The sequence below is a fragment of the Callorhinus ursinus genome, unplaced genomic scaffold (genome assembly GCF_003265705.2).
Source record: "Callorhinus ursinus isolate GAN/ISIS: 27379988/994484 unplaced genomic scaffold, GSC_fseal_2.0 scaffold84, whole genome shotgun sequence".
NCBI classification, from domain to species: Eukaryota; Metazoa; Chordata; class Mammalia; order Carnivora; family Otariidae; genus Callorhinus; species Callorhinus ursinus.
Genome location: NW_027397146.1, coordinates 3,043,160 through 3,069,461, shown reverse-complemented (window position 1 = coordinate 3,069,461; position 26,302 = coordinate 3,043,160). Strand labels below are relative to the sequence as shown.

The 26,302-nt window shown below is 47.7% G+C and overlaps 1 protein-coding gene across 1 annotated transcript; it reads left to right on the top strand.

The window, feature by feature from the left end:
* The first annotated feature begins 10,697 nt into the window (after positions 1-10,697).
* LOC112816413 (glyceraldehyde-3-phosphate dehydrogenase-like) lies at positions 10,698-11,974 on the top strand. Its single transcript, XM_073887917.1, has one exon. It carries the CDS (start codon positions 10,764-10,766, stop codon positions 11,757-11,759), a length of 996 nt encoding a protein of 331 aa, XP_073744018.1. The 5' UTR covers positions 10,698-10,763; the 3' UTR covers positions 11,760-11,974.
* The last annotated feature ends 14,328 nt before the right edge of the window (positions 11,975-26,302 follow it).

Here is a 26,302-nt window from a genome sequence, read left to right as displayed (position 1 = left end):
AGGAAGCAATTGCAGCCGGAGCTGAATTAGACATGGAGCGGGCGGAGGAGTGCTATAGGCATCATGGGATGGCTCAGACGCTTGGCGAGAGTGCCTGGGGTGGTGGATGTGTGTGAGGGACCCCTCCCTTGCAGGCTGGAGGACATCAGGGCTTCCCAGAGCATTCCTGTGAGATGGTAGGTGGGCCGTGGGGCCCGCGGGTCTGGGGCTTGCTGTGAGCCTGGGCTAGGCACAGGGAATTGCAGGCGGTGGGGGAGAAGGCCCCAGGGTCAGCACACCCAGCTTCCTTCCTGCCCGCCCCTTGAGGCTCCTGGCCCCTGCCCTTTCTGCTACAGCTCCAGTCATACCTGACCTTTGCACCAAGTTGACGCACATTCCCTCTCTTCTGGTTGCAACCTTGCTTCCCCTTGACTCTGCCTCCCTGCGTGGGCAAATGCCCAAGGCTGTTGCTGTCTGAGCCTGCCCCCACTCCAGGACCCTGCCTTCCACCTGTGGCCCTTGCAGACACCTCCCACCCACACTGGCTTCCGACCTGGTCCCGCAGGGGACCAGGGGCTGATCTGTGAACTCAGAGCTCCTGGGCATCCCCGTGCAGCAGCGCGAGGCCGGCTTAGGGCACTGCTGTGGGCCCCCTGCTTGAGTGGGCCAGCTGCCTGAGCTAGCTGGCAGAGACGTGGGCCGCGGTTCTCAATCAGGGCACCATCCCTGCCTGCAGTGGGTAAGGCCGCCTCTTTCAGAGAAGGTTCCAGGCCCCCTGGCTCCAATAAGCGGGGGACAGATGGGAGGAGAGATGGAGAAAGATAGCCCTGTGCCAATGGTTCTTGGTGCCGATTGATGTGTCCATGGACTTTCAGGAGAAAGCCCGCTCTCCTTCTGCCCACATGATACCCACTGTGGCTCTGGGGGAGGTGCCCACTGCCTGAAGGCACTGCCTGGGCCCCTGCTCCCGGCAAAGTCAGCACACTGCTGGCGCGGACCCCTCCTTCCCGAGGGGCTCACTCGCCATTGGCCGCTTGGCTTCCCCCTGAACTTCTTCCCTGGGCCCCTTCGCTGCTGCAGAGTGGGTGCGTTGCTGCTGACCTGCCCTCCCTCTGCGCCTCAGCCACCTTGCCCACCCATCTGGGGCCAAGCTCAGACAAGGAGAGAAGGGAGGCAGGGATGGCCAGGCCAGCCAGATGGGGAGAGGGGCAGCTGGGGGTGCCAGGGGCTGGGGAGCAAAGCAAACCCTCACCCCTGCCAGCCCCCCACGCATCCTTCCCAGCTCCTCCTCACGTGTCCCCCAGACACCCTCGCTCCTCTGCCTCCCTTAGGGACAGGATGCCTTCCGGGCCGGGCCCCTTTGCCTGTGGCCTCCAGGCCTGGTAGGCAGTAGCTCGGAGGCCGGTGCCCTGAGAGGGGGTCCCAGAGACCTGACCATGGGGCAGAGAATCCGATCCACGGGCAGCAAGGAGCTGGAGCTGGACTTCAGTAATGTGTCTCCAGGGCCCTCCCAGGCTCTAGGCAGTGGGGCTTTGAGCAGGACACCCCTTGTCCCCGGGACACTGTCAGCCATGTCCCTGATCCCCAGGCCACCCCCCCCCCCAAAGAGGGAGAGGGCACAGCAACCATGCTTGGATGGCAGTGGCCCTTTGCGGGGGGGCTACCCAGACCATCCCCTGCCCCCTGCTCTTGCAGGGAGCATTGGGCCTCTTCATCCATTCAGCCATTCATGCGCCCAAATAGTGAAGCATCCACAGCGGGCTGATAGCAAAGTGATCCAAACCAAGTGACATTCGAGCAGGGGAGCCGGACGCTTGCTCAGATTGTAGGGCAAGTTGCCCAAAGCCCAGGGTGCACCTGGGCCAAGGCACTGTCCCAGAGCCCCTTGGGGCCAGCATGGCTGTGGCAGGGCCCTGCCTCTCTGATCCCCTGCTCTTTGGAAGCCCTAGGTGGCAGTGCCCGTGCAGCCGTGAGGCCATTCTGGGGCCAGAAGCTCTGGGCACCTGGCTTTGTGGTGAGCGTGGCTTCTTCTTCTAGGCTTGCCTGCCCCTGAGGGGAGGGGGTGGGGCTCAGGTGAGCCAGCACCCCTCTGCAGCGCGAGGCTCCTGCATGGGAAGCCTTGTGGCCCTCTCCTCCTTGTGCGTCGGAATGAATGAACATTCTTTTTTTTTTTTTTTTTAAACTTTATTTATTTATTTGAGAGAGAGAGAGCAGGCTTAAGTGGGGGGCAGAGGAGGGCAGAGGTAGAGGGAGGAGCAGACTCCCCGCGGAGCAGGGAGCCCGATGCGGGACTCGATCCCAGGACCCTGGGATCTTGACCTGAGCCGAAGGCAGACGCTTAACCCACTGAGCCACCCAGGCGTCCCCATGAACGAACATTCTGTGTGCTCTTCCTGCCCGTGTCTACATGTGAACCCAAGGACTTCTCAGAGAATAAAGCTGTCATGCTGTCCTGGCTCCCCTCTGCTATCCCCACCCCCAGTGCAGGCCAGAGATCAGAGCTGAGGCCTCAGACAGATGGACCGATATGTGGGCTGTCAGGCCTGCAGGGAGGAGGGTCAGGGACAAGGTCAGGCACCTCGAGGACTGAAGCCATGAGGACCACTTGGTTTGGCAACATGGAGGGCACTGGCTGCCTTGGCCAGAGCTGTGTCAGAGGAGGGGTGGGTGGCAGTCAAGTGGGAGGAGGTGTGTGAGCAAGAAGGTGGTGGCTGGAGGGGAGCCCCCTGGGCCCCTGTGCCTCCTTCCCCACGGCCCGGCCCTCACGGTGAGTGAGGGGGGACTGGGGGGCTGCACCTGGGCCACTTACTGAGCGGAGGCTGACGGCCCTTGTCTCCCAGGGTCAGGAACAGATCTTTTTCTCACATCCCTCTTTCTGTCACTGTAGGAATGTCCTGGGGCTGCCCTAATAGATCACCCTGACTGGGGCGGGGGGCTTAAAACAGCAGAAATGTCTTCTTTCACAGTTCTGGGGGCCAGAAGACTGAAATCAGAGTATTGGAGGGCCTCTGGAGGCTCGAAGGGAAGCTCCTTCCCACCTCTTCCAGTTTCTGGGGGTTCCGGGTGTCCTTGGGTTTGTAGACGCCACCCCAATCCCTGCCTCTGTCTTCACACGACTTTCGTTCTAGTTCTCTTCTGTCTCTTCTAAGGCCACTGGTCATTGGATTTAAGGCCCTCCCTGGTAATCCTGGAGGAGCTCATTTCCAGATCCTTAATTTCATCACATTTGCAAAGGCCGTTTGTCTTCATAAGGTCACATTCACAGGGTCTTGGCTGTGGACATAGCTCCTGGGGGCCCCCACTCACCCCACCATCCCCAGGCACCCCACCGGCCACCAAAGCCACAGGCTCTGTAGCCGTTTCCCGCTCTGGCCCCAGGGAGCTGAGTGTCCTCCTCCGTGTCACTGACCCGTTGGCCAGCACGCGGCCAGATGGGAGTGCTCTCCTTGGGGTAGCCTCGGGGTGTCCGTGGCTTGGCAAGTGCACAGGCTGGTGTCTGCAAGAAGGGTGGGCATTGGGGTGGGCTCGTGGAAAGGGGCTGGTGCCCCCGAGGAGGGGCTGGCCACAGATGGGAGCAAGGACAGGCCATCGGGAGAGACAGGACGAAGCGAGGGGCAAGCAGCACAGATGGGGCAGGGAGTTCTGTTTCCTCAGCATGAGAGGAGGCACAGGGGATGTGGCAGGAGTCAGGGGAGCAGTGTGCAGAGCAAAGGGATGATCCTCGGGGCCCGGGAGCATTTTGGAACAGGGACCAGCCACATCCTGAGAACCATCTTGTGGGCTTCCTTCCATCCCGCTACCAGACCTCTGCGCCTGAGGTTGCCCAGCCCGGACGCCCTTCCGGTACAGTGGGCTCCAGTGCTTCCTCTGGGAGACCCGGGCTCTGCTCTCCCCGCCCCCTCTCGCTCCCCATCCTTGAAAATTATGCAGCTACATAAATGCCATTCACAGTGAAGCCATGCAAGCCATGGTTACTTTTCTTCTCTGCACAGCATTTTGTTTTCCCAGGAGTTAATAATTGTCCTTTGGCTAGCTGTTTGCTTAGCTTCCCGTGCACTTATCACTAATTCAACCCTAGACTCGTCCTGGTGTGTAAATGTTCTCTCAAGACATTCAAACACACCAGACATTCTAGTAATTTCTTCTTAGAGAAAATCTCTTGTGGCAGAGCCCTCGGACTGGCGGCAGGCCGTCCAACTGCCTGTGCCCCCGTCCCTGGCATCTCCCTTTGCCATGTCCCGCAGAAAGCTCCCCCATGCGGGAGCCCTCAGGCCCTGCCCCCGCCATGTTGGAACTCTGTTTCCCCTCACCCCATGTTGGGGCCCTTACTTTATGGTCAATTTTCCTTCCCTTTCCTTTTTTTTTTTTTTTTTTTTTTAACAATGAGCCTGTGTTTCTGTACTGCTTGTGTAAAGTTTAAAAAAATATATTTCAAAAAGAGCTAGACAGACTGGAGATCAGGAGCCCTGGCTTTGCGGCCTGGCGTGGCCTCTGCTATTCGGTGTGGCCTTGAGCGAGCCTCTCCCTCCCTAAGTCTTGCTTCCATTATCTGTAGAACCCCAGGTTTAGACTGGGGTTATTCATTAATCCTTCATTTATTCATTCAACAGACATTTGTTTAGCAGGGACTCTTAAGAAAACTGTTTATCATGGAAACTGTCAACCTTAAACAAAGGTAGAGAGAATCGTTACTTTAGCCCTGGAGCCCCTGGAGACTGATGAGCCCGTGTCAACAGTTATCACCAATTTGCTGGTATTTCTCATCTATCGCCTCCTTTGTTTCCTGGAGTATTTTTTGGAATTTACTCTTTTGAAATAATCTGATTCACAGGCAGTTGCCCCGAGCATCAGCATCTTGCACATCCAGCAGACGACAGTGGGGTCATCTGCACGCGTGTGTGCACTCGTGTGCATTTCTGAAATGCGGTCAAAATGTAGCTGTTCCTTTGTCACACAGATCCTCCTGCTACGTCTTCATAGGCGTTCATTGTTTTCGAAAGGAAACTGCCAAACTGTCTCCCAGAGTGGCTGCCCCATGAGCATTTGCTACTGTTGCTATTTTTTATTGGAGCCCTGCTGGTAGAAGCCTAGTGGTATTGCCTTGTGCTTTTTTTTTTTTTTAAATATTTTATTTATTTATTTATTCATTTGAGAGAGCGAGAATGAGAGAGAGAGAGAGAGAGAGCACATGAGAGGGGGGAGGGTCAGAGGGAGAAGCAGACTCCCTGCTGAGCAGGGAGCCTGATGCGGAACTCGATCATGACCCAAGCCGAAGGCAGTCGCTTAACCAACTGAGCCACCCAGGTGCCCCGCCTCGTGCTTTTGATGTGCCTTTCCCTGAGGGCGGATGAAGTCAAGCAACTTTTCATGCCCCTATTTTCCACTTGTGTGGCCTCTTGGGTGAAATTTTTTTTGTCTATTTTTCTAAGTAGATTGTTTGCTTTTTTACTGTTGGATTTTGCCCATCTGGTTCATTTGTACTCCCCCCTTTTCTGTAGAATATTTCTTTGAAAAATGAGCTTTTGACTGTGGAATAATTTTACCTTCACAGAGATGTTACAGAGATGCTACCGAGAATTCCTGGGTACTCCTCACCCTCACCTGACTCAAAGCCAGACTTCATTCACATGTCACCACTTTTTCTACTAATGTCCCTTTTGTGTTCCGGGACCCTGTCCAGGACCCCGCGTTGCTTTTAGTTTGGAGCATTTTAAAATAAATGCTAAACATCATGTCATTTCACCCATAAACACTTACCTATGGATTGCCAGTAGATAAGGGCTTCTAAAACCGATCCCGCAATGTCATGGTCACACCTAGCAATTGAAATCACAAGTAAGTCCTTAACGTCGCCTAATACACACTTTTCTTGATTGTTTCAAAGATGCATTTTCATGATGGTTTGTTCAGACATGAACGCCAGCAAAGACCATACTTATAGCATGGGGTTGATATGCCTCATATGTCTTTTCTGTGTCATCTATTTGTTGGAAAAACCAAGTCTTTCATCACAGGGTTACAAAAGGGCAATTTTCTGATTTGATCATTCTTTCTGCATTTCCGACTTGGAATTTGGTAATGGAAGAAATTTCCCTCATCAACTATTCTATTCGGTTATCATGAAACACAGGTAATCCGGGACAAGCTTCTTTCTATTTATTCCCCTTCAGAGTAATGACTTGGTCCCCAACAACTTCCAGAATGACCAGTCACTAAGAATGTCTGGACTTTTACATATTGAATATGTGTCTGCTATTGCCATCGTTCTGCCTTTTGAGGCTCAGATGGCTCCCTCTGTGGCCTGTGGGAGCTCCTGCAAGGGGGCTCCCAGGTCCCCCTGATGTGGCGTTCGTGGTCTGAGGCCTTCCTCACTTCCTGCCATAGCAGAACGTGCCAGGCTCGCTGTGCACACTTCCTGCTCCAGTCCTGGCTCCCGGTGGAGGGAGATGACATTCAGAAAGACCACACCTAGACACTGCTGAATACAGTTCAGATTTTCTTCTAGTTCTTTTTTCCCTTAAGATGTATCCCAAATAGGGGCGCCTGGGTGGCTCAGATGGTTAAGCGTCTTCCTTCGGCTCAGGTCATGATCCCAGGGTCCTGGGGTCGAGCCCCGCATCGGGTTCCCTGCTCGGCAGGAAGCCCGCTTCTCCCTCTCCCTCTCCCCCTCTCCCTGCTTGTGTTCCCTCTCTTGCTGTGTCTCTCTCTGTCAAATAAATAAAATCTTAAAAAAAAAAGATGTATCCCAAATAGGTATGTATAATGAAAATTCCATGTTTTCGAGACACTTGAAATACTTTTTTGCACAGTTAAGCCAAAACTGTTATATGGTTATGTTCATTTGTTTCTGTTTGTTTTTGACTCTTAGGGATTGCTTTGGTCTCCTTTTTGATTTTTTTAAGTATAGAAAACTTTTTTTTTAAAGATTTTATTTATTTATTTGAGATAGAGAGAGAGAGCACAAGCAGGGGGAACGGCAGGCAGAGGGAGAGGCAGGCTCCCCAAGGAGCAGGGAGCCCGACGCGGGGCTCGATCCCAGGACCCTGGATCATGACCTGAGCCAAAGACAGTCGCCCAACCAACTGAGCCACCCAGGCGCCCTAGGAAACGTTTTTCATGAAACAATACTTGTATATTTATTTCCTCCTGTTTCTTATACAAATATTATTACATATTGTGGATGTATCCTTACATCCTGGCGACACTCCCTTTATCCACCTGCATAGTGCTCCGAGAGGCGGGCCTAGCAGAGCTGACTCAACCGAGCCTGAGTGGTGGGTGGTGGCTGGTTTCCAGTCGTTTGTTATTACTGAGAAGTTCCTACTCTTGACAGGTCTGGGAGACTCCCTCCTTCCCTCTCTCCTTCATTACTTCAACACATGCAGAGTGCTAGCCGTGTACCAAACACTGGGCCAGGCTCCCTGGATGTCATGATTACGATGGAGACTGCTGGTTGCTTCCCCTCCATCTGGTCGCCCATTCTTCTCTGGTGACAGATTCTTAGCTAGGCCCATGCCTGCCTGAATTAAAGCTGTACTCCTGAGCCTCCTTCGCAGCTAGTTGCAGCCAAATGACCAGTTCTGGCCAGTGAGATTTGCCTGGAAGCACCTTGTATAGCACCTTCTGGGAAACTCCTTTCAGAGATGCTGGTATTCTCCTTGTTCCTCTTGTTCACTCTTTCCTCTATTCCCCGCCTCATCTTTGTTCTGATGTGATGGCTGGAGCTCTAGCTGCCATCTTGGATCAAGGCAGTAAAGGCCACACCCTAGAGATTAGTGAGTTGGAATGATCTGGAAGGACCTTTGAACCCTAATGATTTTGTGGAATATCCATTCTAGCCCTGAACGTTTTACCTCTGGACTTCGTTAATGCACAAGACAAATAAATGTCTTCTTTGGTTAAGCCACCATTATTATTGGTTTTTTCTCATGTGTACCCCTAAACCTAATTCTAATGGACAGAGGAAAAAACAAAACAGATAAGGTCTCTGATATTACCTAGTCGGGGGACAGCCATTTAATGACACATCTAATAGGTAAGTGTGTAATTATTGTTGCAAAAATATCTATGAAAGAAAACTACCAGACCACCCTTTAACAACAACAACAACAACAACAACAAACCAAGACTGAGAGAAAGATTCATCTTAGATGAACATATCCAGAATGTTGCAATCAGAAAACCAAGAAGGAAAGTGTTTTTATGTTAGTGTGCATGTAAGTTTTGTGACATTTCAAAAGATACAAGTTGATTTGTTTCCTTCGGTATTATAAACTAGATGCTCTGAGTGGCCATTCTGATAAAAATAACCAAAATTCCTGAAGAAAAGATGTTAAAATCATCTTTTTAAATGTACCAATGAGATGGTGAAAAAGTTAGGAATCCCAGAGTCCAAAAATTAAGTCAAGACAGGAACCCAGGGAGGTAAATAGAACACTGAGGCCAACTTTCACCCTGAGGGCATTTGTGGACCCTGGTGACCTTCAGCTTCAGTTTTCATGGCCTCATGGACTGTGCGGACAGGCCACAAAGCCCAAGTCTTGCAAAATAGGAAACCTTCATCCACCTCCCCCCACTGCATGAAGGTGGGACATAAAAGGTTAAGTCATCGTTGGAGAGGTGAACTAGAGACATTGACCACCACCTCTTTGTCCACTAGACTACAAGGAGAGTGGCTTATTTCCAAACCTGGCGTGAGAGGGAGGGGAGAATATCTGCTCTGCACATTTGTGCTCACAAGCGAGCACCACGTGGATTTGCAGCTAGAATTTGAATACCTGGGTAGTCTGTAAAGTCCTCAAACTGAGAATTTAGTTTAAAATGGTTCTGGGTTGGAGTGCCTCCAGAAAATCACCAGAAGTCCATGCAAATGCTCTCTGAAGGAATCCCCCTTCAATCTAGGTTTCAAGGCGTTCCCACTATGAAGTTCCAAGTCAGAAAATCTAAACACACAAGGGAAGAATGGGGGACACCTGGGTGGCTCAATCGGTGAAGCGTCTGCCTTCAGCTCAGGTCACAATCCTGGAGTCCCGGGATTGAGTCCCACGTCGGGCTCCCTGCTCAGTGGTGTGTCTGCTTCTCCCTCTCCCTCACTCGTGCTCTCTCTATCTCTCTCTCTTGCCTGCTCACTCTCTCTCTAAAATAAATAAACTCCTAAAAAAAAAAAGTGAAAAAGGGAACAGAGCCCCATGAGGGACTGACAACTGAATAATTCACCAGAGACTTCAAATGGTGGGCTTATCAGACACAGAGGATAAAATAAGCATGTTTAATATGTTCAGAGAAATAAAAGAAGATTGAAAATATAATAAAGGGCAGAATTCTATAAAAACAACCAAATATATATGAAAAAACAAATAATATTTATAAAAGTGAAAAATAAAATAGAGTTTAAAAATTCAGTGGAGGACTTCCATTTCTGGTAATGACAAATTAGTTAATTCATGCCTACTTCCTGATGAAGGCACCTTAGAAAAGCTGGAAAAATAGAAAAGTCACTTACCTGAAGGCATCCAGAGAAAAAAGAGGATGCAGAATTTCCAGGCCAGGATGCAGAGAAGAACAGGAACTGAGGAAGGTGAAACCAGTGTTTGGAGCTGATTGTCCTCTGAGTGTCTCTGCAGAGTCTAGAATGGGTGGGTTGGAGATGGTAGAGGGCTATTGACAGCTACATGGGGCTAGAAGGATTGGCATTAGAACCTAAGACCTGCCAGAGAACCACCCTGGTGAATCTTCCTCGTTTTAGTTGAGACCCTGAAGAGCTGCTCCCTAGGAGTAAGGTGATCCAGAAATAGAGTCTTCTAGCATTTTAGCTAGTTTTTAATTAATTAATTAATTAATTTAAAGATTTTATTTATTAATTTGACAGAGAGAGACACAGTGAGAGAGTGGGAACACAAGCAGGGGGACTGGGAGAGGAAGAAGCAGGCTTCCCGCCGTGCAGGGAGCCCGATGCGGGGCTCAATCCCAGGACCCTGGGACCATGACCTGAGCCGAAGGCAGACGCTTAACGACTGAGCCACCCAGGCGCCCCTTTAGCTAGTTTTTTTTATCCTCTCAATCCCTGAAACTGGATTAGGATGACCCTGGATTGCTCAGAGAAGCCACATTTTGTTCAGAAGCTCACAAAGCCAAGTGGAATAGTCTCTGGAGGAAGATAACATCACCCTCACCCTCAAGTTATTGCTACAAACATTTTTTTTCAATTACAATGTTCAGCAAACAATAAAAACAGGTAGGCATTTGAGGAGAGAAGGCAATAGGAATGAAAACCAACGGAAATAATAGACAATAGAAAAAGACCCACAGTGGCTCCTGATATTGCAATTATCAAGTGTAAACTTTAAAATTACTAAGTACACATGTTCAAAGATATAAATGGCAATATTGATAATTATGGCAGAAGACTAAAACTATAAAAAAGAGCCATTTGAAAATTCTAGAACTAAAAATGACTGTAACCAAAATTAAGAAATGAATGGATGGGCGTAAGTAATAGCAGCATATGTGCAGCTGAAGAGAGTGTTGGACTGGAAGGTAAATCAGAAGAAACTATTCAGAATGAAGTAGGGAGAGACAAAGGGATGGAAAATTTTTTTAAAAAGAGAAGGAGACAGAGAGGATACAGTAAAATGTAATGTATGTGTAAATCAAGTCCCAGAAGACAAGGAAAGAAAAAAATGGGGCCTAAGCAATATTAAAAGACATGATGGGCTCTCTGCTCCTCCCTGTTCGACAGACAGCCGCGAATTCTGGTGCAGTGCCAGCCGCGTCCCTGAGACACGATGGTGAAGGTCGGAGTGAACGGATTTGGCCGTATTGGGCGCCTGGTCACCAGGGCTGCTTTTAACTCTGGCAAAGTGGATATTGTGGCCATCAGTGATCCCTTCATTGACCTCAACTACATGGTCTCCATGTTCCAGTATGATTCCACCCATGGCAAATTCCACGGTACAGTCAAGGCTGAGAACGGGAAGCTTGTCATCAATGGAAAGTCCATCTCCATCTTCCAGGAGCGAGAGCCCGCCAACATCAAATGGGGTGATGCTGGTGCTGAGTATGTTGTGGAGTCCACTGGGGTCTTCACCACCATGGAGAAGGCTGCGGCCCACTTGAAGGGCGGGGCCAAGAGGGTCATCATCTCTGCTCCCTCTGCCGACGCCCCCATGTTCGTGATGGGTGTGAACCACGAGAAGTATGACAACTCCCTCAAGATTGTCAGCAATGCCTCCTGCCCCACCAATGGCTTGGCTCCTCTGGCCAAGGTCATCCATGACAACTTCGGCATTGTGGAGGGACTCATGACCACCGTCCATGCCATCACTGCCACCCAGAAGCCCGTGGACGGTCCCTCTGGGAAGCTGTTGCGCGACGGCCGAGGGGCTGCCCAGAACATCATCCCTGCTTCCACTGGTGCTGCCAAGGCTGTGGACAAGGTCATCCCTGAGCTGAACGGGAAGCTCACTGGCATGGCCTTCCGTGTCCCCACCCCCAACGTGTCCGTCGTGGATCTGACCTGCCGTCTGGAGAAAGCTGCCAAATATGATGACATCAAGAAGGTGGTGAAGCAGGCGTCAGAGGGCCCCCTCAAGGGCATCCTGGGGTACACTGAGGACCAGGTCGTCTCCTGCAACTTCAACAGTGACACCCACTCCTCCACCTTCGATGCCAGGGCTGGCATTGCTCTCAACGACCACTTTGTCAAGCTCATTTCCTGGTATGACAATGAATTCGGCAACCGGGTGGTGGATCTTATGGTCCACATGGCCTCCAAGGAGTAAGAGCCCCCTGGACCACCAGCCCCAGCGAGAGCAAGAGGGAGAGAGAGGCCCTCAGCTGCTGGGGAGTCCCTGCCCCAACTTATCCCGCAAAACACTGAGAATCTCCCGACCTCCACCGTTTCCATCCCAGACCCCCTGAAGAAGGGGAGGGGTTTGGGGAGCCCTACCTTGTCATGTACCATCAATAAAGTATACTGTACCCAGCCAAAAAAAAAAAAAAAAAAGACATGATGGTGGGGCGCCTGGGTGGCTCAGTCAGTTAAGCATCTGCCTTTGGCTCAGGTCATGATCTCAGGGTCCTGGAATTGAGCCCTGTGTCAGGTTCCCCACTTAGCGGGAAATCTGCTTCTCCCCCCCCGCCGCTCCCCCTTCCCCCCCATACTCTCTCTCTCTCTCAAATAAATAAATAAAATCTTAAAAAAAAAGATATGAAGGCTGATAATTTTCCAAAAATGAAGAGAACCTCAAATCACAGATTAAAAAGGGTTCACAAACTGCAGAATAAGTGAAGAGAAATGCATAACTAGGGACATCAGGGTAAAATAACTAAAAACCAAATTACTTAATTGTGAAATATTGGAAGCTTTATATTTGAGATCAGGTACAAGATAAGGTTACTGGTTAACACCAGTTCTATTTAGCATTGTACTTGAGTACCTTGCCAGTGCAGTAAGGCAAGGCAAATAAAAAGAAAATGTTGAGAAATAATTTGCAGATGATGTAATAGGTTATGTAAAAAAATCCCCAAAAATCTAAAGATAAATTATTCAAATTAATAAGAAAATCTAAAGATAAATTATTCAAATTAATAAGAAAATCTAAAGATAAATTATTCAAATTAATAAGAAAATTTAGCACACTCTTTTGGATATAAAATCAATATATAAAATTACCTTAGACATAATTTATAAATGAAAAAGATAACATTTATAATAGCATAAAATGTATGACTATTCAGGAATAAAGCTAATAAAGACATGCAAAAGCATTATGTAGAAATTTATAATAGTTTGAAAGACAGTGAAAGAAAAATATAAAAACAATAAAAATCTATGCTATGTTCATGGATTGGAACACATAATTTTTAAAAAAGATTTTATTTATTTATTTGTCAGAGAGAGAGAGCAAGAGAGCGAGCACAAGCAAGGAGAATGGCAGGCAAAGGGAGAAGCAGGCTCCCCGCTGAGTAAGAAGCCTGATGCAGGACTCGATCCCCCGCCCTAAGATCATGACCCAAGCCAAAGGCAGATGCTCAACTGACTGAGCCACCCAGGCGCCCCTGGAACACATTCTTTCTTTCCTTTAACCTTATTTTTAAAATTAAAAAAATTTTTTTAAGTAGGCTCCGTGCTGGAGCCCAATGTGGGGCTTGAACTCATGATCAAGAGTAGGACGCTTCACTGACTGAACCATCCAGGCCTCCCTCCTTTTAACTTTCTTAAATATAATTTTAAATTTATAAAAAGGCTACAAGACTAGTAGAAATAAATAGAAGGGAACATCTCCAACCTGATAAAGGGCATGAATGAAAAACCCATCGATAACATTATATTTAATAGTGAAAGACTGAAAATTTGCCCCCTAAGAACAGGAACAAGACAAAGATGTCTACTCTTGTCACTTCCAGTTAACAATGTACTGGACATTGTATGTAGCCAGGGAAATTATGCAAGAAAAAGAAATAAAAGCTATCCAGATTGGAAAGGAAGAAGCAAAACTATGTTAAACAGATGACATGATCTCATATAGAAAATCCTAAGGAATTCACTAAAAAATGATTAGAACTAATAAATGAGTTCAACAAGTTTGTGGAAATAAGGCCAATGTACAGAATGGCAAGGTATATTGTACAAGGTATATTGTACAATGGTATACTGTTGAAGGACATTAAGGAAGATCTAAATAAGTAGAAAGACATCCCATGTTCATGAATCAGATTATTAATATTAGGATGGCAACACTCTCCAAACTGATCTACAGACTCAGTGCAGTGCCAATCAAAATTCCAGCTGGTATTTTTGCAGGAACCCATAAGCCAATCCTAAAATTCACATGGAAATGCAAGGGATCCAGAATAGCCAAAACAATCTTGAGAAAGGAGAACAAAGTTGGAAGACTCACACTTCCCTATTTCAAAACTTAGTACAAAGCAACAGGAACCAAGACTGTGTGGTATTGGCATAAGGATAGCCTTATAAATTAGTGTAATAGCACTGAGAGTCCAGAAACAAACCTTGACATTTATGGTTAATTAATTTTTCAACGGGGGTGCCAAAACCATTCAGGGGGAGAAAGAACAGTCTTTTCAACAAAGGGTGCTGGGACAACTGGATATCTACATGCAAAGGAATGAAGTTGGACCCCTATCTTACACCACAGACAAAAAGTAACTCAAAATAGATCAGAGGCCTGAATGTAAGAACTAAGACTATGCAACTCTTAGAAGAAAAATAGATGTAAATCGTCATGACCTTGGATCAGGCAATGGTTTCTTAGATATGATGCCAGAAGCACAAGAGACAAAAGATAAACTAGATAAATCACTGCAAATGATACTACCAAAAAAGTGAAAAGACAATCCACAGAATGAGGGAAAGCATTTGGAAATCATATATCAGATATGGGACTTGTATCTAGAATATATAAAGAAGCCTTACAACTTCACAATAAAAAGATATATGACTCAATTCTAAAAACGGGCAAAGAATTTGAATAGGTGTTTCTCCACAGAAGACCTAATGAGCTAATGAGCACATGAAAAGATGCTCAACATCATTAGTTATTAGGGAAATGCAAACCAAAATCATCATGAGATACTACTCCACACCCACTAGAATGGCTGGAATCAAAAAGATGTACAAAACATATTGGTGAAGATAGAGAGAAATTGAGGTCCTCATACGTTGCTGATGGACATGCAAAGTGGTACAGCTGCTTTGGAAAAGCTTGTCAGTTTCTCAAAATGTTAAACATAAAGTGTCCATATGACCCAGCAATTTCACTCCTAGGGATAGTCCCAATAGATAAATTGTATGACATGTGAATTATATCTCAATTTAGCTGCTAAAAAAAGCATAGTAGATGGATTTCTTCTGTATCCTTCATACAGATTCCCCCAAATGTTGACATTTTACGATGTTTGTTCTATTCTCATTTCTATATATGTACACCCTCACACAGCCCCACATGCCCCCCCACACCCACACACTTATTTTCTGAATCTTTCAAATCAGTTGAGACATTATGCTCCTTGATCTCTAAAAACTTCAGTGTGTATTTCCTAAAAACAAGGAACATTCTCTTATTGAACCACAGTACAGTTACCGAAATCAGGAAATTAACATTGATACAATACTATAGTCTACAGACCTTATCCAGAGTTTGCCAATTGTACCAATAATGTTCTTCCCAGAAAAGGAGCATCTCTGATCATGCATTACATTCAGTTGTCATATCTCTTTGGTTTCCTGTAATCTGGAGCAGCTCTTTGGTCTTTGTGTTTTATGACATCGACGTTTTTCAAGGGCACAGGGCAGTTATTTTGTGGAGTGTCCATCTGTTTGGTTTTGCCTGATGTTTTCTTACCATTAGATTCAGGTTTTGCACAGAGAAGTGATGTGTGTGTGGTTTGTTCCATTACTGGTGATAGTACCTTTGGTCACTTGGTTAAAGTGGTGTCTGCCAGGTTTCTCCATTATCAGGTTGCTACTATTTTCCTTTTGTGGGGAGACATTTTGAGACTATTTAAATATCCTGTTCCTCATCGAACTTTCACCCACCACTTTTTTCATCCATTGATCATTTTTGCTTGAATCAATCATTACTATCATGGTTGCCAAATGGTGATTTTTCCAGTTCCATCATTCCTTCTACATTTATCATTTGGCTTTCTACTTTGAGGAAGAGCTTCTTTTCTCCCCATTAACTTATTTATTTATTTATTTTATTATTTTTTTTTAAAAGATTTTATTTATTTATTTCACAGAGAGAGACACAGCGAGAGAGGGAACACAAGCAGGGGGAGTGGGAGAGGGAGAAGCAGGCTTCCCGCCGAGCAGGGAGCCCGATGCGGGGCTCGATCCCAGGACCCTGGGATCATGACCTGAGCCGAAGGCAGACGCTTAACGACTGAGCCACCCAGGCGCCCTAACTTACTTATTTATATCAGCGGAGACTCATAGATTCCTTACCTTCTGGAAGAACAAGATGTTCTAAGCTCCTCCAGACTTTCCCTGTCCCCCATTCTTAGAACCAGCCATTTATCCGAGGATCCCTAGTTCAATTTGAATGAGTAATTGCACTTAGAAACCTTTTGGAAAATCACCACACACACACCCCATACATATATGTACACATATACACATTTATTAATAAATGTAGCAGTAAAATACATATATGTATGCACATTTCCATACATTTCTGTTTATCTATCTATCTATTTATCTATCTATATCATCCATCTCTGTGGGTTCATACTGACACCTCTAATTCCAGGTTCATTCTAGCCTTCTTCCCACTTGCTGATTTGTAACTTCTTTCTTTGTCGCTGAGAAAGCTGGCCCCCATCATCCACACTATATTATGTGTTTGTTCAACCCTAGAATACTCAGAAAGCAGTTTCAGAATTGTCATCCTGCATCTTTGCAAAAAAGGAAACTGTTCTCTCGAGTTCAATATTCGTTTCTTTTTCTTTTTTATCTTGAGGGCATATCATCCAAGGACACCATTCAAAAGTTACTTGGGTTAGTTCTTTTCTTCCCTTCAGGGTGGTTGTGGTATTGTTTGATGGATGGCTTCGTCCATTTGTTTCCATTTGTATTTCATTTTTGGATAATTCCCCGCAAACTTGTGATTTTATTTATTATAGGTAATTTGAAGCTCAGATGCTCTCTGTCTTCTAGTGATGCTGAGGCCATGGGTTTTGTGTGGTTTTATTTGTTCTTGCTTTTTTTTTTTTTAAAGATTTTATTTATTTATTTGACAGAGGAAGATGCAGCGAGAGAGGGAACACAAGCAGGGGGAGTGGGAGAGGGAGAAGCAGGCTTCCCGCCGAGCAGGGAGCCCGATGCGGGGCTGGATCCCAGGACCCTGGGATCATGACCTGAGCTGAAGGCAGATGCTTAACGACTGAGCCACCCAGGCGCCCCTGTTTTTTTTTTTTTTTAATTGATTTTTGTTTGGAAGCTATGTTGAGGATTTTGCTATTATCTTGGTTACCCAGAATTCTAAGAAAAAAAAATCAATGTTTTGAACATTCCAATTCTCTTCCATTTGATTTATACATTGAATGCAATTGTAATTTAAATGCCATTTTTAAATGGAGCTTGACAAGGTGGTTCTCAAATTTATATGGAAGAGCAAACGGCCAAGAGGAGTTAAAACGCTCCTAGAGAGGGAGGTGGAGGGAGTTGCCTTAGCAGGTTCTAAGAATTATTCTAAAGGTACTGTGTTTAAGATGGCTCAGTATTGGCAAAACGATGGGCAGACAGACCAGTGGGACAGAATGGAGAATGTGGAAGCAGACAGACCATGTGTAGAAACTCCATTTATGACGAAGCTGGTGCTGCAGCTCAGTGGAGGAAGCTGGGACAATTGGTCATCCATATGGCAATTAAAGTCTGACAACATCAGGTGTTGGCAAGCCTGGGGAACTGCAAGAAAACTTAGATCCTGCAGGTGGGCCCGGGCCCTGGTGCAATTACTTGTCATTCCTCAGCAAAGTGGGGCGGGGGTTTCCCCCTGGATGTGATGACTGGAGAAACTTGTGCTGGGCAACAGGACGCCTGATTGTAACATCACAAAAGGCGGACGCAACCCAGCTGTCCATCAGGCTCACAACTGCTAGCTCATCAAGCCCACAACGGGACTAAACTGAGGGAGGGTAGGAGGTTAGTCCTACAAGGGAACAGAATGCTCGGAGGACCAATGGATTCCAGCCTCATGGAGCAGCATGGACAAGTCTTGGGAATCTCGTGTTCAATGGAAAAGCAGGTTGCAGAACAATACAATTAACATGATTCCATTTGTGTCAAGTTCGAATCAGGCAAAATGAAACCATGTGTTGTTTGGGGATGCATACAAAGGTGGTGAAACTATAAGGAAAAACACGGGACTGGTAAAGGCACAATTCAAGGAAGAGGTCACCTCTGAAATGAGAGTGGGGGAAGTGAGTGGGGGGGGATGAGGAGGGACACTCAAGGTCCTTCACAGGTCATGTCACCTTTCTTTTTTTCCAAGCTGGGTGGTGAGTACACAGAGGCTCATGGTATTGTTCTTCACACTCACACATATTCTGTAAGTATTCTTCTGCGTTTTCTCAATATGCTAACAGAAACAATTTTCAACCCGGAGAGTTCCGCTGCATTACCTACGGAGAGGCACCGTGACCCTGTTGTGGCTGGGACCTCAGAAAAAGCCCTCAGGCTCCGGTGCCTCACTGGGGAGCAGGGCCTGGTGCTCTGACCCGCAGTCTGGGTCAAAGCAGCTGACAGCACGGGTAGGGTGTACCGGTGCTTAAAGTACTCAAGTACTTCCGCACCTCAAATGCTCCGCACCTGCTGATCGCCCCAGCCTCCCCTCCGGGGGTGGGGGGACCTCCTGCCCCCATCCTGATTCTGTAAACTAGCGCTTGCTCTCTGGATCCTGTTCCAGCCCCAGAGCGGCCTCTCTGCCTGGGCCTCCGGGGTCAAGTGCAAGGAATATTCATGTTGCCCCCCTACCCCCACTGGGCAGCAAGGCCCAGCACCCCCACTGTTGGAGGAGAGAAGACTCAAGGTTACCTCCGCACACCGGATCCGTTTACCATCCAGTCCACCCACAGCCAGTTTGCCTAATGACTAGTTGGTCTAATTACCAGGTCACCTCCAAGCCGGGATTTGGAATTCAAATGAAGGAGTTTATTTTCACCTTTTATTCTAACAGTGACTCCAGCTTAATCAGTTCTTTAATGATCAATTTGCCCAATTAAAAAAAATTAAACATTTGAAACCGATTCACCGAAGGCCCTTGTTTCTCCGTGGTGTGTTTCCAAGGTTTGCTTCACAGCTGGGTTAGGGGTTCCTCGCTGTCCTGGGCGCTCTTTCTCTTCTTGCCGAAGTAGGCATGTCCAGCTGCAAACGTGTCTCCCCATCACAGGGTTTCCTAGAGCTGCCCATTAGTCCCTGGACTTAGCATTGCCTCCCTCTGGCTGTGCCCTGGAGCACCGACCACATACGGGGGGGGGGGGGGTGGTGGTGGTGGTGGGGGTGGTGGTGGGGGTGGTGGTGGTGGGATTCACCTCAGCCCTGCCACCTACTCTGCCACACCACGCCACCACACCACCAGTTTTGTCCACTGAAGGGGCAAGTGGGACAGCTAGTTACTGCCCTTGGCTGCACGTTATGTTGCACTATGTCAAATTCACAAAGACAATGGGATTGTGAAACACAAAATGTACAAAACATGTTAATAAAATCTACTTATGCCTAGAACAAAACAACCTTAGGAAAAGATCTTTATACCAAAAGGCAAAAAAGTCCTTGAGGTGGACAAATGTGCTGGGTGTCCTCCTGGCTTCTCATGGCCTCTGGACCCAATAACTCTGCTGTCACTGGCCCTTGACCCCGACAGGTCATACCAGCCTCCTCCTCCGTAAATGGGGCAAGAACAGTGTGTCCTTCAGAGGAGGAGGAGTAGGTAAGTTAATCCATTTACTGTTTGCTGTGGAGGCCTGGAGATCCACTTTTAACTACTATAGAAACACAGATTAAAGCTAGCTGACCTGAGAGGAATGCTTTGTTTTTTTTTTTTTAAATCCTTAAAATGCCAAAAAGTTGGGAAAAAATGAGGCCCCGGATATGGATGCAGAGCCGCTTTGACGCACCCGAAGGTGGGGGAGGCTGGGAGGGGGCTTCTCTCCAGCCTCTGGATTTGTTCTTGCCCTTCCCTCAGCGTGGAGAACTCCACCCAAGTCTCTAGATCCTTCTCTTCCTTTACTACTCTCCCCTGGAAGCCTTTCTTGAGCCCTCACTCCCCATGAGCCTCCACCATTTTTGGGGGGCAAGGCTTCCTTTGCTGTCCTTCACACAGAAGCTCTTAATGGCTTAATGGGGGGAGGGGTGATCCCCAGCCAAATGAGGAGGTGGCTCAAAGAGTGCCACTTGGGGAGAAGGACCCCTTGCTGTGTCTCGGAAGACCCACTTCTGGGCTGCCTTCCAAGCAGGAAGTGAGGTATGGGGAGCAAACATTCAAGGGAGAGCTGGGCTTGTGGCCCTGGGAATGGGGGTGCACACTGGACTCAGGAGTGGCTACCTGCATCTGCCCACTGGGGTTTCTGGAGGCAGGAGGCTTGCTGGAGCAGCTGCCCATCTGGGCCAGGAGGGACTGAGGGTGTGTGCTGGGAAGGAAAGGATGGGGCACCCGTACCCCAGCTCCACTCCTCCCTGTGGGCAGGAAACCTGGGGCCAGAGGGCTGAGATCGGGAGGGCTGCCGGGGCAGCTGTCCTTGTAGGGGGCACTCACCTGGGGTGGGGGCTGTGGCCATGGCTGGGGCCCAAAGAGGACAGGGCTTGCTAGCCTTAAAGAATCCTCAGCAAAGAGGGGGCCGAGCCCACCCTGGGAAAAAGGTGACCCCCCCCCCTTGGCAGAAGCCACAGGCAAAGATGGAGCACCCTCCCCCCTTCGACCTTGGGCTGCAGACAAGGCCTGCCTGCCTCAGCCCAGGAGGGGGGTTGGGAGGGGAGGGGAAGTCAGAGCACCCTGTCTCTGTTCCAGTCCATTCCAGTCCTGGGGATGGGGAGGGGGAGTTTCGAATAGGATGTGAATCTGAGCTGAATTTTAATCACCCAAAAAAAACCAGAAAAGTTACTGGTCAGGGGTGAGGGAGTAGGGGTCGGGGGTGGGGGCAGAGCACACCTGACTAGCATAAACAAACCCTATCCTGAGCTCCACTGGCAGGAAAGGTCTGGAGTGGTTGGTGGAGCCCCAGGAAGTGCCAGAGGGGCTGCAGGCCCAGGTGCAACCCCTGTTCCGGTGTGCCCTGTCCCCCCAAGATGGGGCCAGCGGTGGGCCACTGCGGGGGCTGCCCAGGGGCAGAGCAGGAGGGAGCATTGCAGCATACAAGGGCAGGGGGCCTCTTCCAGAAGGCGGCCAGGGTGGGAGTCTGGGGGCAGTAGGGTAGCACCCCAAAGGACTCTCTACTTTCCAAAAGCCAAGCCAGGTGGACTTGCAGCCCCAGGAGACATTTCCCATAACTGAGGCTAAGGGGGCAGGGTGGGGAGACACTCAGTGTGGACAGAAAATCACGGGGCTGTGGTTTCAGGACAAACTGGGGCAGAGGTGAGAGGGTCCCTGAGTCAGCATAGGGGCGGCCTGTAGGTTTGGGGACCAGAGGGGCTCAGATCTTTGCCCGCTTTCCTGGGAGCCCGGGCAGGCTGCCCGGGGTGGGCAGGCCTACAGAGGGCATCCCTGGGCCCTTGGAAAACAGACCTGGTGCTGCCGCCCGTGGGGGCCCTGGCTCAGACCTACTAGCAATTTCCTAAGGCTCCAAATGTCAGGGCATAACAGAGCTGGACCCCAGAATCTGTTGTGCTGAGCAGGCTGGGGACCCCCAAGATGCTCCTCTGTGGGTAGCATGGCCTAGGGACTCTCCCCTCTTGCTATGTTTCTCTTGCCAGAAGAGCAGATGGGCTCCCCTGTCCCAAAATCTGATGCCCTGCGTCCAAACCAGCTGAACATTACGCCCAAGCATGTGTTAACTTTAACATTTTTTGACTTTTTTCTGCGTAGTCTCTCTTCAAGGCCTCTTGATCTGTGTGCTCAAGGAGTATGTAATGCCCTGACATTTACTCTCTGACTGGGGCATCTCTGGGACCAGGTTTTTTTCACCCGGCTCTCTTTTGGCCACCATCAGCCTCACACCCAGGCGGCACCAGCATCCCATTGCAGGAAATGGCTTCCGCAGAGCCGGCTGCCTGGTAGCTGAGTGGAAACCATGGCAACGGGAAGCTGGGAGGATCTTCCCGTCACCCCGCAGAAAGGGCAGCCTATTTCTGGGACCTGAGCCCAGTTATTCACTAGTTCTGCATTTTGCTGTGAATTTCAATTCTGCAGAGCTGGCACTGAGTCTACTGGGCCTGAGTTTGAGGGGGCTGGATAAGTGACATGCTCCCCTTCTTTCTCTGAAGGAGACTCAACTCCTGGCCCCAACCTTCTAGGCCGTTGGTGCTGCCACAAGACTCAATTTCTACCCGCAATGAGGTCCCTTCTTCAGGCAGAACACGGGGAGATTGGTGCTTTGGAGGTCACTGGGGTGGGACGGAACCCGCTGGGCTCCCCCTCACTGACCTCTCTCTATTCTAAGAGCCTGCTTTCCGGTTTTCAGCAGAGGGAACACTTTGAGCCACCTGGCTGCGGGGAGGAAGCTCTGACATGGTGGGGGAGTGAGCTGAGTCCCTTCAACCCAGCGAGGAGCGCGCCCCCAACGTGCCGTGCACAAGTGCGCGCGGGCACACACCCGCACACAGCCACACACACGAACACGCGCGCACACACGCCAGTTGTGTGGCTTTTGGTGTAGACTACTCTGCCCCCTAGTGGTAGGCTTCAGCCAGCACCCTGGGCTCAGAGGGGCAGGCTGCCACCTGGACTCAGCGGGATTCCTTCCAGCCTCGGCTTAGGGGAGAGGTCTTTGGAGATGAAGGAGACAGATGGGAGACTGGTTCTCCGAAGCTGCGTCCAAGGAGTAAATCTCAGGCTAAGCTTGGGGCTTGGAGAGGGTGAGGAAAGCATCCCAGGAGGGGATCACAGCTGGACCCTACCCAGCCATTCTCCTCTTGCCCCACCCTCTTCTCAGGTGACTTCCTGTCATGTCTGCCCAGGTCTTTCCCCTTGGGTTGCCCCAAACTGGGAACAACTCCTTGATGCCCCCCTTCCTCCTTCCCAGCATCCAACTCCTCACCCATTCTGGGGGGCTTGCATCCCAAATTGCATTCATTCACTTATTTTTCAAATCTTTATTTATTTATTTTTCATTTCAATACAGCTGGCACACAATGTGACATTAGTTTCATGTGTACAATATAGTGATTCAACATCTCTATATGTTATACTATGTTCAACACGGATAGCTACCATCTGTCACCATACAACTAAATGGCTTTTAAATAATCCATTCGTGGTAGGCATAATTTTGGCCCTTGTGACTTTTGCCCTCTGATGTTATGCCCGTGAATATGTTACATTGCATGGCCAAGGGGACTCTGTAGCTGTAATTAAGGCTACTAACATTAGCCTAGATAATAGGCTGGGTCCAATGTCGTCACAGGAGCCTTGACACGCTGAACTTTCCCAGCTGAGACTAGACGGGAGACAGAAAGATTCAAAGATACTGAGAAGAATGCCACCCACCATTGCTGGCTGGAAGACGAAGAAGCCATGTGTCTAGGAAATGGTGACCTCAGTCCTACAGCCTCAAGGAACTGGATTCTGCCAACAACCTGAATGTAGAATCTTCGGGAGCCTCCAGATGAGAGCCCAGCCCATGTGACATCTTTGCTGTGTTTTGTTTTTGTTTCAAAATTATTATAAAGTCCAAATTTATAGTTCCAAAGACAGTGCAGGGGACTGTGTGTACCCTTCTCCCAACTTCCCCCGATGGTGACATCTTACACAACTATGGTGCAGCATCAAACCTGGCCCTGAAGTTGTCGCCTGACATCCTCATGCAGGGTCTCAGAGACACACAGCATGGCCTTCACTCAGGACAGCCTCCTTCCCCGGCTAGCTAGAGTTGCCCCTGGGCAGTAACAATTTAAGTCTTTCCTTCTGGCTTTCGTTTTTAAAAATACAGCTTTATCGAGGTATAATTTACATACCAATTCACCCACTTAAAGTGTACAATTCGATGGTTTTTAGAATATTCATCACTATCACCATATTGTTGTACAACCATCACCACTGTCTTATTCCAAGACATTTTCATCACCCCCAAAAGAAAGCCCATACCCACTAATTAGTTACTCCCCTCCCTAGCACCTGGCAATCATGAATCTCCTTTCTGCCTCTATGGATTTGCGTAGTCTGACCTTTCATACGAATGGAATCATACAGTATGTGACCTTTTTGTGTTTGGCTTCTTTGACTTAGTATGGTGTTTTCAAAGTTCATCTGTGTTGTAGCATCCATTAATACTTCACTCCTTTTTATGACCAAATAATACTCCATTGTATGGAGAGGCCACACTTTGTGTAACCATTCATCTGTTGATGGACATTTGGGTTGTTTTTACTTTTTAGCTATCATGAATAAATCTGCTATAAGCATTCATGGATAAGATTTTGTGTGGCCATATGCTTTCATTTCTCTTGGGTATATACTTAGGAGTGAAACTGCTGTACCATATGATAACTCTATATTTAACTTTTTGAGGAACTGCCAAACTTATCCATAGTGGCTGCACCATTTACATTCCCACCAGCAATGTATGAGGGTTCCAATTTCTGCACATCCTTGACAACATTTGTTATTATGTCTTTTTAGTTACAGCTACCTTAGTGGGTAGGCAGTAGAATCTCGTGGTTTTGATTTGCATTTCCCTAATGTCTAGTGATGCTGAGCATTTTTTCATAAACTCACAGTACATTGTATACAATTTTCAGAGAAATGCCTATTCAGATCTGTTGCCCCTTTTAGTCAGGTTATTTGTGTTTTTATTATTGAGTTGTAATAGTTCTTTATATATTCAGGTCACTTATCAGCTATATGATTTGTGGATAAGTTCTTCCATTTTATGGATTGTCTCTTCACTTTATCGGTGGTGCCCTTTGCATCACAGAGCTGTCTAATTTTGATGAAGCCCAATTTATCTATTTTTTATTATGTTGCTTGTGTTATTGGTATCCCAGCTAAGAAACCATTGCCTCATTCAAGGTCATAAAGACTTGTGCCTAGGTTTTTTTTTCTTTTAAGAGTTTTACAGTTTCAACTCTTACATTTAGGTTTATGATCCATTTTGAGTTAATTTTTGTATATGGTGTGAGGTGTGTGTGTGGGTCCAACTTCTTCTTTCTCCATTGGATATCTTGTCACTCTTGTTGAAAATCAGTTGACCATAGCAGCATGGGTTTATTTCTGGGCTCTCAGTTCTATTCCATTGATCTAAATGTCTATCTTTGTGCCAGTATTACACAGTCTTGATTCCTGTAGTTTTATGGTAAGTTTTAAAATCAGGAAGTGTGAGTCCTCCCACTTTGTTCTTTTTGAAGGTTGTTTTAGCTATTCTGGGTCCCTTGCGTTCCCATACGAATTTTAGGATTGGCTTGTCAATTTCTGCAAAAAAAAAAAAAAAAAAAAGCCAGCTGGAATTTTGATAGGGATGGTGTTGAATTTGTAGATCAATTTGGTAAGTATTGTCATTGTAACAATAGGTCTTTTGATCCATAAACATGAGATGTGTTTTTATTTATACAGATCTTTAACGTCGTTCAGTAGTATATTGTTGTACAAGTCTTACCCTTCTTTTGTTACACTTATTGCTAGGTATTTTATTCTTTTTGATGCCATTATAAATAGGACTGTTAATTTCATTCTGGATTGTTCATTCATAGTGTACAGAAATACAGTTTTTGTATATTGGTCTAGAATTCTGCAATTTTGTTGGTTTATTAGTTCTGATAGGTTTATTTATTTATTTTTTTTGTGGATTCCTTTGGATTTTCTCTCCATACAAGATTACGTCATCTGTGAAGAGAGAATTTTATCTCTCCCTTTCCAGTCCAGATGAACTTTGTTATCATTTCATTTGGTTGCCTTCACCCTAACATTGTAACTCTTCTAATAGTTGCCTCCGTATCAGTAGACAACTGATTTCCACAGCTATTTCTTCATGTAGCAATTTAGACCTTCTCTATCGACTGCCTGCCAAGAGAGTTGAGGGTTTGACTTCCTTGCCCAGTAAACAAGTAGCAGAGACAAGATCTCTGACTGACTCCACTTGTCCTTTGCTGAGTCCCTTTCTAGGTGTAAGGGAGTGGTGCACAAAGCAATGGACTCAGGTGCTCTTGGAGAGGCCCTGCCAAATGGATGTACCTGGGCTCCTGGACTGACTCCCTTCACATAGTCTCTTCCACAGGAAACGGTACATACATTGGACTGCCCCCGGTGGACCAAAGGTGGTTTCCTGTTTCGGAGCGAGTATTCATTAACTAGGTTCATCCAAACAGATTCTCCCTCTGGACTTTGAATCTGGAGACAGAGTTGGTCAAATGATGGAGGACACGTGGTTGAAAGTCTGGGTTGTGCTGGTCCCATGGCCAAAGATATGCGAGTGGGGAAGCCAGGGGGAGAGTGAGGAAGGCAATGGTTCTGGCCCCAAGCCTCAGTGGTCCCAGCCACAGGAAAGGCTTTGTGGGCAGAAACCCCGAGAGGGTCTGGCGGAAACACTGAGAGGAATGGGGTATGATGACACAGAACACAGGAGAGGGGGCTGGTGAGGATGACAAAACTGGTGAGGACTTCCCTTTCCAACCTCAGTGGGGGACATTTGGGATAACAAGGAAAGCACTGTG

Coding starts and splice junctions, on each gene's coding strand:
- LOC112816413 (XM_073887917.1), top strand. CDS start 10,764: ATGGTGAAGGTCGGAGTGAACGGATTTGGCCGTATTGGGCGCCTGGTC.